The 13,400-nt window shown below is 41.3% G+C and overlaps 1 protein-coding gene across 6 annotated transcripts in view; it reads right to left on the bottom strand.

Moving 5' to 3' along the window:
- ino80 (INO80 complex subunit) overlaps positions 1–13,400 on the bottom strand; it is a 41,739-nt gene that overhangs the window by 9,034 nt on the left and 19,305 nt on the right. For all 6 annotated transcript variants that reach the window (XM_023347857.1, XM_023347858.1, XM_023347859.1 and 3 more), the window contains exon 28: positions 3,222–3,349. In XM_023347857.1, the coding sequence (XP_023203625.1) occupies positions 3,222–3,349 (128 nt within the window). The remainder of the gene's footprint in view (positions 1–3,221; positions 3,350–13,400) is intronic.

Here is a 13,400-nt window from a genome sequence, read left to right as displayed (position 1 = left end):
AGGATGATGTTCAGTTTTCTGCTGATTTCAATATTTAGAACAACCAAACATAAGTGACCCCCTCGGCCTGGAGGCCTTCGCAGAGAGAGGAGTGATTTGAAGCCAACAGTTTGATAAAACAAAGTCGTCACGAACGATCCAGGAGAAATGACAGAGTACCTGCTGATTAGACAAACAACTGCGCTTGCTTCCACTTTTCAAACAGAATGAATAAAACGGGTCAAATCCTGCATTACGCTTCTGAAAAAGCACAAAGTTGGAAAGTCAGTGGACCTTCAAGGATCGGACTTTGAAAGCTACTGACGTTTTTCCTGCACACTTGTTGAAATCCAAGTTTTTTTTCCCTTCGCTGCAGAAACAATAATAATAATTTTAAAAAAAACATCACAGCGACTGCGAATTGACCTTAACAGGAACTCAAATATGTAATTCTACTTAAGTCTTCCTCTAAGGAACAGATAGACCCAGCAGTGCTATTGATTTCATTTTAAGAGTTGAGAAATATTCCTCTTTATCACACTAATCTGTCTGCGATGGCAGCATTTATTGTCCAAAAAATATCCTAATCCCCCCCTTTTTTGCGTTCATTTGCTAAACCCAGGGAGACACTCAGAAATGTAGACACTGATACACCGACACTATATCCTCCCAGAAGTCTGCTAAGCTGCCCTGTGTGTGTTGGCGTGGGGGTGTGTGAGGGTCTGAGGAGCAGGAGCGCTGATGAGGTGACACGCTGATCCCTCTTTAAGTACCGCCATGAACTTGCGACCTCCTGGTTACAATGCGCGAGTGCCCCCCAAAGCAATGAAGCGGTCACAATCACTAAAACCAATCAGGGTTCACCTCTCGCAATCATTAGTGATGATAGCAACGATTTGACACCATGTTTTCTGCGACCCTCTTACCCCCAACACCCACACACACGCACACACACACCAACCACCCCCTCCAGACCTCCGTTATGACACCCGGGCCCTCGGTCCCACCAGGGCCTGCCCTCCTTGGTCTGCCTGGCTCTGTTCCCAACAACCCCATCTGCTCTGAATGAACACTACATTAGGAACCATTAGCACGTTCTGGTCTCCAAAAATGCTCCCAATCTTTCGGGATAAGGTTCTTATTTCTTCCGAGAACAAAGTCACCCAAGAATAACACGGAAATGATCGAGACGGAGGTTTCAGGACAGCATCTTGGCCGTTATTTCTTAGAGAAAGCAGAGAGACTGAGATCTTGACTTCTAACAGCTGCTAAGTTTCTGTAAGCTTTAGGTTTATTTTTTTGTTGTTTTTTTTTTTACAAAACATAGATGACATAATATGTGGGTAGTTTAACAGATGATATGATTTAAGGAATACGTTTAGGTCATGCTCAATTTCTATGGTTTATTTTTTTCATTGAACCATCAAAAGCTCGTTAGGGACTGAATTTAAATAATAATAACAGTAATAATAATAAAAGAATCTTAGTACTGGATACGGAAAACAGGACTTAATGATTAAAATAGTCATCACAGATCCCGTTTTCTGCCTTTTATTTTATTTTGGATGTTTGCAGCCAGTTTAAAAATGATCTAGCACAGAGAAGAACTTTTATTAACACTAAATTATCTAAAACAAGAAGATTATAGTCTAAAAATAAGACTCTGAGCCTTTTTGTACAGTATATTTAAATATCTGATTTCAACTGTATATGCCAGTTAAACAGAAGGCGAGAAGAGATGAAAGGGAAATTTAATTCCTGAAATTATTAATAAAATCCCCTCCTGACGTTGGCATCACTCACTCATGTTCTTCTAGCCCTGTTGTAAATAATGTTACAGGTTTTTAACTGGCAACTTGTTTTCTAAGCAGCCAACTCAAAAAGAAAAAAAAAAAAAAAAAAAATTGAAGGTATCGTCTTGGCAGGTAATTCTCGCTGTCGGGTCCATTTTCTTCAGGCTGCGCTGATCTTGGTTGTCCATCACCCGACAAAATGACGCCACTCAATAGACAAGCAGCCAACAAGCTACAAACTCATAAAACCTAACAGAGATTAGCATCAGCCTCTCCTTTGCTGGAGAAAGGAGCTCTTATTTTGTGAAAATCAAAACCATCTGCAGGATTTCTTTTCTTTTACCAGTAAAATAGAAACACAACGCAGGAACGCCGCAGCCAGATTGGGGGAATGAATGATTTTATTCCGGATACCTTTTGCCTCTTAGTGAACTAGATGCCGTCACAGCTACCCTGGGCTCCCTTCCATTACATTGTGAGGTCACTTGTCAACAGTCTTCAGTGATTCACGGGGCGCGACAACCTGCGCTGGGAAAGCTGGCGAGAGGGATATTAAAAGAGAATGGCTAGCCTGCTTTATCTCAGCCATCTTAAGTGCTTTTATCAGTCCTCCAGTCTTACGGTCTTAAAGGCGAGGTATTCCTGCCGTTTTCCAGACACGCGGGAAGACGGCCCTTAACCACCTGGGTCGAGTCCATCTGCCATCAAGCGATTTGGCTGTGGGAACAGCGCTGCGCTGTGTTCGAAAGGGGAAGGAATTCCCAGTGACATCATGCCAGAGATTTTAGGCTCCATAGTGATGTTTGCAACAAACATGGTGGCAACAATAGAGAACTGCATCGAGTTTGTTGATGTAGTATTACCGTCAAGGCTGTGTGAAATTCATTTTGAACATGATATAACTTTCAACCTAACAGCTCCCGACCTCTGATCAGGTTAGCGCTAACCTAGAGGCGCTGCATTTGATCTAAAGCTATTTTTCCAGCTCTAGAGTCAAAAATACCAAGATTATACAGGAACATATTTGTTTATTCATTTATTCAATGGAGATAAGAACAAAAAAAAAGGTCAGGCGCTCGTTGCCATGTTGATCATTTTTCTGGTTTTACCCTAAGGGGGAGAAAAACAACTATCATTTTTTCACTTCATTTCTTCCCCCTCCCACCCAAGGGTCTTTGCGTCTTCTAACTCTTCCCTCTTTCCTTCACCACTTGTAGTTATCCCTCCCATTTGCCTGGTTCCCCTGCAGATGAGACCCTTATAATTAGCCCTGACCTGATAATTATCCATCTAACGAGGGACAGGCTGGCTTATTAGGGGTGCTGGAGCTCAACAACTAAGTCACAGAAGGCCTGTGATTCAACTCATCAGTACAGATCATAAATGTATATGTAAACAGATAGTTTGTGGACATGAGGAGTGTCTGCAGGTGTGTGTTTGTGTTCATACCTCCAGCAGGTCTATCATGCGGGTCATCTGGGAGTAGATGAGGACTCTGTGGCCCTGGGCCTTTAGTTGGTTTAAAAGGATGTCCAAAGTGTGGAGTTTGCCACTCTCTGTAATCAGGCTTTCTTTATCTAAAAAAAAAAAAGAGAAATAAATTAAATAACCCCAAACCATTCAAGAAAGAAGATCAAGAAATACGGAAGTTAAATTGTTGGGAGTCTGTTCTTGAAAAACTAGCTGTGTTTTTTTTTTTTTTGTTTCCCTACATTAGCAATTTCATGTTTGCACCAATGTCTGCTTTTTAAACAGATATGGACGCATAATGTCGTTTATATATAGATATCTCTCTCTCTCTCTCTCTCTCTATATATATATATATATATAGATATATACGTATATACAGACAGACAGACAGACAGACAGACAGACAGACAGACAGACAGACAGACAGACAGACAGACAGACAGACAGACAGACAGACAGACAGACAGACAGACAGACAGACAGACAGACAGACAGACAGACAGACAGACAGACAGACAGACAGACAGACAGACAGACAGACAGACAGACACAGACAGACAGACAGACAGACAGACAGACAGACAGACAGACAGACAGACAGACAGATAGACAGATAGATAGATAGATAGATAGATAGATAGATAGATAGATAGATAGATAGATAGATAGATAGATAGATAGATAGATAGATAGATAGATAGATAGATAGATAGATAGATAGACAGACTAACTAAGGGATGCACATTATCATGCTATCATCATTATATCAGTGTGAACAATCTTGCCATTACAAATGACGAATATTTGTTCTTGTTACTCTGTCATTAATACAATCTTTGCATGCCCATGACATATTTAGCCTTCTACGTTAGATGGAGTCTCAGTGGTCATAGGCGTCCACACTCGACACAGGCCACTGTGACTAAGATGCTTAAAAAAATGAAGGGACCCCAGGATTAGACCTTGTGGTACTCCATATGTGATGAAAAGTTCCAAGTGACACAAAGAAGTTTCTGTTCTTTAGGAAAGACTCAAAAGGTGTCTCTGTTTTGTGGAGAACAGATTGATGGTCTCACGCATCACAACTTAACTGAACTAATTCATCTTTAGCATTTAATATTAAATTAAGTAAACAAAGCAGTGGTGCTCATCAGCTGACAACACAATATTGCATTTTAAGAAAGAGACACAAACAGTGAACAACTAAGCCTCATAGCTTGAGCTGACGGCACATCAGGTGTTCGTTTGACTCTGAGCAACTGACCGGCGAGAGCAGACTGGGCAGCAATCTGACCCCGGCTCTGCTGCTGAAATGGTTCTCTGATGAGGAATTAACAACATGTGGCACAATGGCAGAATGAGGAAAAGGTCACGTTGCTATCGACCCAAAGACAGGCACACTTCGGTGTTTGACCCAAGGGTCGTGGCACCGGTAGATGACAAACTAAGGCTGACCTGGTTGGCCAGGGGTTACAAGAGGGTCCCAATGGGGCAGTCGAGTCTGTCCATCTTGGGTTTAAACTGACAAAAGTCTTCAAAGCACTTGTTTGCAGTGTAAACCTAAACTGCAAACCAGGGTTAGGTGCTTTTTTTCCTCAAAGTAATATAATCAACCTTGCAGATCTCATGTGTCCTTAAATAAAAAAAAAATACAAAAATAAAAAAAAACTTCATATGAAATCATTTTAACTGTATTCTATATCACTTTCTCAATAATTTCTTATACTTTAATAAAAAAAATGAATCTCTGGAGAGTTTAGTAACACTCAGATCCTTTTGACATTTACTCAACAGAACTCTATGCTAATCTGTACCCAGACTGAACTCTGCACTGTGACCCCGGTAGGATAATCCCCTGGAAAAAAAAAAAGGTCACATCCTGCAGAAGTGTTAAAGAGGAACAAATGGAAAAGATGAATAGGCAAAATGCTCTGGGGAGGTTCTCAAAAGCTCAATGACATTTAGCAGCAAAGAGGTGTTAGCCTGGTAAATACTTTAAGTCTTGGTTACATGAATGTAAATATCCTTGAAAATAGGATTAGTTAAAGTCATTCGCTCCCTCTGACAGATGGTTTTCAGATTTTCTACCTTTTTACAAAATGAAAAATGTGGGACAAATAACTTTTAAAAAAGGATAAATAAGCAATGTTTCTTGTCAGTGATCCTTTCTCAAGAAAGACAGTCTCTGTCATCTGATGGAGTAAGTGTAAGCCATTATTATATGAAGACATTAGGCTTTAAACTTGACCTCCTGTTGTATCTATATTTGAAACTCTTATTCTGAAGTAAGACGGAAAGTAGTTCTTGAGTGGCTCTGTTTGATTGACAGAACATATTTCATTTAATCTTAAGTTTTGGTAAAATAAAGTTTAAATAAAAATTTAAAAAAGGAAGACTACTCACAGGAGGCAAGTAACTGATAAGAGGTTATGCAGATGATACAGAAAAACAGGGGGAAATGGAGAAAAGGAGGGTAATAAATGATTTTCTTTGCGCAAATGGAAGAGAGTAATCAAAATCCAAAGCATATTTTACAAAATACATGTTTTACACTTTTGCTGGCATGAATTCTCCACTGTGGCTCCAATTTGGTGTGTACTTGGAGGTCAGCATCAGACGAGGTCTCAGATATCCACCCTAAACTTGCCTTTGCTGCAGTAGGAGTGCAGCGGGGGAGTATTAGGGCGATTCTGTTTCCCCAAAACCCTTCTTGGAATTAAGAGAGACAGTGATCTTAAAAAGTGTGAGGCAGAGGAGACAGTGAGACTTGCAGCGGATTACACAGGAGGAGAGAAAATGGTCCAGACAGAGTGAAAAGGGGGTATTAGCCCGACTGGTGGTGATGATGATGTTGTGGTTTTGGATCAGACTGGGCCTCCTCACCACAGGTGCCAGTCGATCAATCACTGGTGCTGAGTCAAGGGCTCCCTAAAACCCGGTGGGGCACACTGACATGCAAGCAGACAAAGTCACCACTTGGCACAGATATAAATGCTCATATAAGGCAATGGTCCTCAGCTTTTGAAACTCATCTGTTTCTGTTTAGCAGATTCAAGTGTCCAGACGCTAAAACTCTCAGTCTCAATCAAGCACGGTGATAACATTACATTCAGATCTGTGTGTATCCGCCTATTTAATAATACTGGGCGGCATTCAATTTAGAAAGGAAGTGATCGGCAGAAGAGAAACACATTGAATCCAACTGTGTTGACAGAGTGGGGGGGAAAAAACAACCCTACAACCATTCAAACGTCTCTAGGCATAGAAAGAGGTGGTTGAGTTCAAAAACATTTATTGCTGCATGCATTCTAAATATTGTTGCCGAACTCTACGCAGGGACGCCAAGAAAATGAATAATTACAATTTGGGAGGGCTTCAGTGGTCTGGGCGATTCTGCCATAACACTTATGGCTCACGTTATGAGCTACATGTGGTTGCAGAGAAATGTATGACCGCTGCAAACTGCATGCAGTAATAATGCTTTTAAAATGAATTACTAGCGGCTCAGGGAAGCTTAAACTGAAAAGATCAATCCATGTGAAATGCATAACATTCGGTTTCTTTCACTTTTCAACCACAAGCTTTGATGTGTTTTATTGGGGTTTTATGTTATTGGGCAACGTTAAGCAGAGCATAATTAGGAAGTGAAAGGAAAGGCACATGATGGACGAAACATGATGGCTCCTTGAAATGTTCTGAGTTTTGGTTTTACCCTCTAACCTTGGTCAGGAATACTTTGCAGCGTTACATCTGACTTTTCTTTTATGCTCCTTGAGTTTCACGATGGTGTGTGTTCCCTAATGTAACAACAGCTTGGTTTATACTGAGATTAACTAACACACAAGGAGGGCTGAAATGATTAATCGGATCAGATCGGATTAATCGTGATTAATCAATTACTGAAATAATCGTCAATTAATTTGGTAATCGATTAATCGTTAATTCTAGTATAAAGATTCAAGAAAGACCTGTTGCTGAAAGAACACAGTGAGAGCACATATCAAAGCGAAACTTTACAAAAATGTATACATTTTGCATATAAGATATATTTTAAAAAATCTTCTATCCCTCAAGTGCCGCTTTTAGCTTCATATAGTTCAAATTCAGCAAAACCTTTCGATATCCAGTTTCTCATCAGTTAATTCAAAAATTAAACACATTTTTTAAAAATTAAGTATTTTTTAGCTGCAGATGCATCTTTTGCTACAAATAATCAAGCGTAAGCTAATTTGAAATGCTATGTTGTTGCATGTCTTTAATTTCTCATTTAAAAAGGGAATTAAATTATTTGTTTATTTGCATTTTTTAATGTATTCATAATGTTTTATAAAAAAAAGGCATAAATGACAAATCTGCAGAATGCTACTTTTTCTAACCGAATAATCAATTAATCGTCACAATCATCGTCAGAATAAGATATATATTACTTGATTAATCATCAGAATAATCTATAACTAAGCTAATTGTTTGCTGCAGTTTTACACATAAGTGGAATCTATTTACTAATTTGGTGAATTTTGAGTGATGTCTTTTATTTATGATTATCAGAGTAGAGAGGCTAGAATACAAATTCACTACAAATTTAATTTTTTTTTTCTTTACTGATCCTACAGCATCATCATTATGAGGAGGCTGAAGGTGAAATGAAACCCAATTTAATCCCCTGAATCCAAAACCCAAACCTGAAATCACTGAGACTTTTTAGCTTATTTAGAACTGTAAATAGCAAAGAAAAAAAAAACCAACTAAAGAAATCAAGGATATTAGCCACACCCCACAACAAATGCAGTCACACCACTCTACCGTTGCTATGGGTACACATATCAAGCTACACCACCTGCCCTGTCCCGCTTTCAAAACACCCCTTACACCCCCCAAACCTCCGCCTCCCCTCATTCCGCTTCAGTCCAATCCAGCCTAACAGCGGTATTCATGCAGCCAGCCCTCCCCACCTCCTCCTGTCCTCAACGCCTGCTGGCAGATTAAGCTACACTCCCCCTTTCTGCCTCATCCACCCTCCAGCTCCTCCTGCACCACTTCAGAACCCCCCCCCCCCCCCCCCCCCCTCCCTCCCACCACCCCTTCCCCACGGCTGCTGTCCCCTGACATTGTAATTCAATCCCTGCAGGGCCAAAGCCAGGGACCTGACATGGTCCTGACCCAATTAGAGGCGTGCTGCCAGCTAATTAACCCGAGCCACAGCTCCTGGTGCCTGATACTCCCAACCCAAGTATGGCGTTAATTTCATTAATATACCACTACTACTGTCCTGTCCTCCGACCCTCTGCTGAAAAGCGGACCTTTCCCTGAGCGGCGAGGGGAGCGGGCCAGATGCGAGCGAAAGAGAGGACGACGAACAACAGCCTGGGTCCGGGGCGAAAGCTGGTAAAGGAAGATGGATGGACGGTTATGTGAGAAAGAGAGACAGATGGGGGGCCAGGGAACAGGTCGAATTCGCGATCGAACCGGGCATCAGCTTCTCACTGTATAATGTCACATGACACTGTGCAATCAATAAGTCAATGAGCAACACTTGTTCGCCACCCGCCGATAAAGGAAAGATTAGCTCGGAACAACTTTGCTGCTTCTGCACATATTGACAAAATCAGACCTAAACTTAATTTTTTCCTCGCAGAAGCAGCGTTGGGGAGAGATAAGAGCCAGATGCCAGTGGGAGGCTTTGGGGGCCAGGCAGCGGGAGGGTTACTGACAGAAAACAGGAGGGTATTTACCTTGGTGATGGTTTACAGACAGAAAACAGGAAGAAAAAAAAATCAGCCTCTAGAGAGAGGGAGTACAAAGTTAAAAGAACAAGCATTTCCCATAAGCCCAAAAATACGCCCGGGTGACAGAGTGGGGTAGAGATTGAGCGATGAGCTGCAATGATGTGAACAAACACAAGCATACAAGCCGCCGTCTCTCCGCAAAAAAGGAAGATGGAGCTCTTCTTTCTGGTTCTCTGGGAGCAAAGGAAGAGACAGACAGTCACGCCACACCGCAGCGCCTCTGTCATTAGAGGTATATTATCACTGCTGGCCTGAGTTGACACTGAAACGCCACAGGAGCGCAGATCAGAGCCTCCACAGCGGAGTCGTAGCAGAATCGTGTGGCTAATGTCTCCCCCTTCAGGCTGCTTTGGATTTCAAAAGTTTCTCAAGTTTTAGAGCTGACGTTTTTCGTTGCTGGTTATTTCCCATAAATTAAAGTAGGAAACCTTGTCTTACGCACACTCGGCTGGCTAATTTGTTTCCCTACTTATGCTGAGAGTTTAAAAAAATAAATAAATAAATGCCACAGACGGCTGGCGGTGCCAGTTTAATGCAGAGTCAGTCGGCGGTGTGGTGAGGCTGGCCGTCTGTGTTGTTTTGTGCCCGTCTATCAGAGGGCTGGGGAAGTTTCCTGCCATTTTGCCGGAGAGCCGGGTTTCTTTGAAGGGACAGGAAGGCAGGACTGCATTTCCCACAGTCTAATGTGAGCTTCATGGCCTAGAAGTGACAAGCCTCCCTCTCTCTCTCCTTCTTTCTTGAGGTCTGGCTGATACCGAGGCACCAAAGCTTCCTTAACAATCTGGTGGACTATTTAAAAAAAAAAAAAAAAAGTTGTCTGCCGTGTCCTACATGCATGCAGACTTTCACAGCAGACAGATTGCAGTTCATATAATAAAGCTAAAAACAAACACGTAAGGAGTCGGGTTTACAGTAGAAAGCCTGTTATTTTGTTAAGAGGTTGCTTCTAATTACTGTATGTGAAACACAGGCCACACAGATAGCAAGGCCAGCCGCACCACAATGTACTCTTACTGCATGCAAGTTTAAAAGTATTTCACTTTAAATAGAGTTAAGTTGACTGATACTGAATACGGTCTCGAGCAGGAGTATTTATACGACTTCAACCTTTTGCATTTTATCACCTTACATTGCTGTAATGAGCTGGAATTCTTTTGTTCTTTCAGAAAAAAACTGAAAAAAACTTTAATGCTTAATTTTAAAGTGGGGAAAAAAAGCTAAAAAAGTAAAAATGTGCCTCTTGAATGTGCCTACATTCAGGTATGTTTTCTAACAATCTTCTTAGGCCTTCACGGAACAGTTGTATTTACACTGAGATTAAAATTACACAAATGTGGACTCTATATACTAATGCAGAAATTCTGAAGGGAAATGGTTGCACTGGATTTTTTTTAGGTGTATTAGAGTAGAGGGGTAGATTTTAAGTTGTAAAAAAAGTTAAAAAACATGCATTAATGTTTTTCTTTCAATTAATAACTAAGCATAAAATCACAACAAAAATATAATTGCGTACTGTTGCAAAGCATGTTAATAAGAGCTGATACTTGCAACATTTTCCAGCTCAACTTCAGAATACTAAGAATAATACTTGTTTTCCGAAAGGCCTTTACAGCATCCGTGTTCATCTGTTGTTTGTGGCTCTCTTCTTTTAGCCGTGTCATCAAGACTTCAAAACGCAGCACAGCCTGTTTGAGATTAGAAAGGAACTTGTTTAATTAGAAAAATAAAGCTTTTGTAATGACTTCAGAGCATGTTTTGGTTCATTGTTCACCAGTTCTGTGAAACCACAATGTTTTTTTTTTTGTTTTGTTTTTTTTCCCCTGTATTTGGCCTGATTTGAACCAGGAAGAAAGTCCATTCCTTCCAATTTGCCTGGCTGTGTCTGTCTTCTGTCCTGTCCCAGCTAACACTCAGAGCCAATAATGGCCATGCAATCGACTATCTCTAAGTCGATTTGTGATTGTGACGCATAATTGGAACAAAGTTCTTCATATTTTTTTTCTTCTGTTGTAGGCTGATATTCATTAATATAGAAAGTGCCCTGACTTTAAGGTGTTTGGCTTTTTCATTTTGATGCTGCATTTGATTAAAACGCTTTTGAGTTGCAAGTCATAAACACAGTGGGATTTGTTAATTGTGTGTGCTTAAAACACAACAATACAAATGTGTCAATTTTATGCATTCAGTCACTGAAGATAGATGTCCACAAGGTTCTGCACAACTCTGGTGCCACAGGTGTAACAAAGTAAAAACGGTCAGAAATGCTGTCAGTTCACACTTGCACCCTTCGTTTTATATACATGTCAGCCATTTAGGATATTAAACTTTGGTTTGTTTGGAACCTTAGACTTTTCAAATCATAATATCAACTTTAGGAGGAGTTTGGTTTTTGCATTTTTTGACTCAAAGTCAAAATGTTATCCTGACAAGAAATCTTCAGCTACTTGACTGTTTGAATAGTGCATGTTCATTAGGATCAGGATTGTGAAATTCACATCTGTGAATTGAATTAGGCTGGCGTATATTAATCCTGCCTTGAAGTCACTGTCTCTTTTATAACTGTCTATAATTAAGGAAGAATTGACAAACTGGGAATTAAATTTACTCTGAATAGGATAGAAATTAGTCATGCTGTCAGTTTCATTCTCAGCTTCCAGTATCCAGCATGCCAAGGTGAGTCAGTTTTTATAATTACAAACAATTTGTACTCCTAAGCCCACAATAATTCAAACCCCTGGTATATATAGGTATAAAGTAAAACTTGAATTTTCCCAACATGTTCCATCTGACTGAAAGTAAAACTGTGGAGCAGCCCAGGCAGAATCGCAACTTGACTCTGATAAGAGAATTGGTACAGGCAGCTGAAGATTAGTGTGATCAGAGACTCCTTTTTCTCTTTGGAAGAACTGAACAGATGATTTGATCACTTCTAATGTTCCTCTTCACTCTTTGGTGCAAATAACCTTGTCTTTGAGGCCTAAAGACGACCCAATTCCCATGAACCAAACTTCCGTGTGACAGTTTCTCTAAACCAATCATTGTCCTCTATCCTGCCTCATCCACGGGACTAACTGTCAGGTCTTGGTCATCTTTACTTATGTCAAGGCAGTTGTTAGAAAAATGCTTCTTTTTTTTATGAAACATCTTTCCGTCATGGAAATCCTGCCTGTACAATAAGATCAAAAAACAAACAAAATCTGTGGCCCAAATCATTACAGCTTCAATTGTTTTTTCCTCTTCTGTGTCCTGATTCCTAATAGGTCCTCTGATTAGATTCCTCCATCGATATCAGTAGGCAGCCCTACTCACGCCATGGCGCTCAAACAAACAGTAATTCAGTTCTGCCATTTGTTCCTAAGGTGTGGGGCTGGGAGCGCGGAGGAGTGGGGAGGGTGGGAAACTTCAGCTGAGCTACTGTACATATCTGAGCCTTGATGTGGCAACAATGTGTTCAGCGCAGGACGGGTGCCGGCGCATTGGGTCACTTCCTTCCTACTGGGGCTGAGAAAGAAGTGGGAGACCAGACGGGCCGAGAGGCCACGGGCCAGATACTGATTCCAGAACAGCGCTTGGTGCTGTCTGCTCCTTTTTTCTTTTTAATCCAGAAACAGAGGTGAGGCCGTCTTCGGTTTTCGTGTGCGAGGACAGCCAACGCCGCCGAGCGTGGGAGAGTGTGCGCGGTGAGCTGGGAGAGACACCTCGGGCCCCCCGTGTGAGTGCTGCACAAGTCCCTGAATGGGCCCGATTGTACACAAACAACGCGCATACACACACACTCACTCGTACACGGACGGACCATTTATTAGTGTTACCTAACTACGCACTTGAACAATGAGCAGTGGCTAAACTTCCTCGCTTTGTCTGCCTCCGTAGAACTTCACAAGAGCTTTCAGGCTGTTCTCACACAGACACACAAATAGTTGTTTTGTTTCTCACATTTACATACAAACACTCTTTACTAGCAGATGCATGCAGAGATGGAGGAAAAAGTCTGAATAAAAAGCCTTATGATATTGTAGCTATATAATTTAGAAGACCTGTCAGCCATTTTAAAACCTGGCAAGTTGGACGTGTGCAGCCATCCATCACAAAAGAGAGCAGTCATCAGAATCTAAGACAGACGCTTTATCATAGCGAGAGCGGGTAAGCGGGTCAGTGAGAACGGACATGTTGTCTGTAAAATGGCAATGGCCTCTGTGACCTCAGACATCCATCAGTCCTCTGAACCCAGGCAGCAAATCATCTTCCACTCCACTTCAGCCGACCCTTCCCTCGGCCCCACTGATAAAATTCTGGTAAACTGGAAAACCCACACATGGACACAACTGGCACTAATGCTTTGAGCCAAAGAGCTGCTCTGATTGATGCGAGT

This window comes from Xiphophorus maculatus, chromosome 15 (genome assembly GCF_002775205.1).
Source record: "Xiphophorus maculatus strain JP 163 A chromosome 15, X_maculatus-5.0-male, whole genome shotgun sequence".
Lineage (NCBI taxonomy): Eukaryota > Metazoa > Chordata > Actinopteri > Cyprinodontiformes > Poeciliidae > Xiphophorus > Xiphophorus maculatus.
The sequence above is the reverse complement of the archived record's forward strand: the minus strand, read 5'-3'. Positions and strand labels throughout refer to the sequence as shown.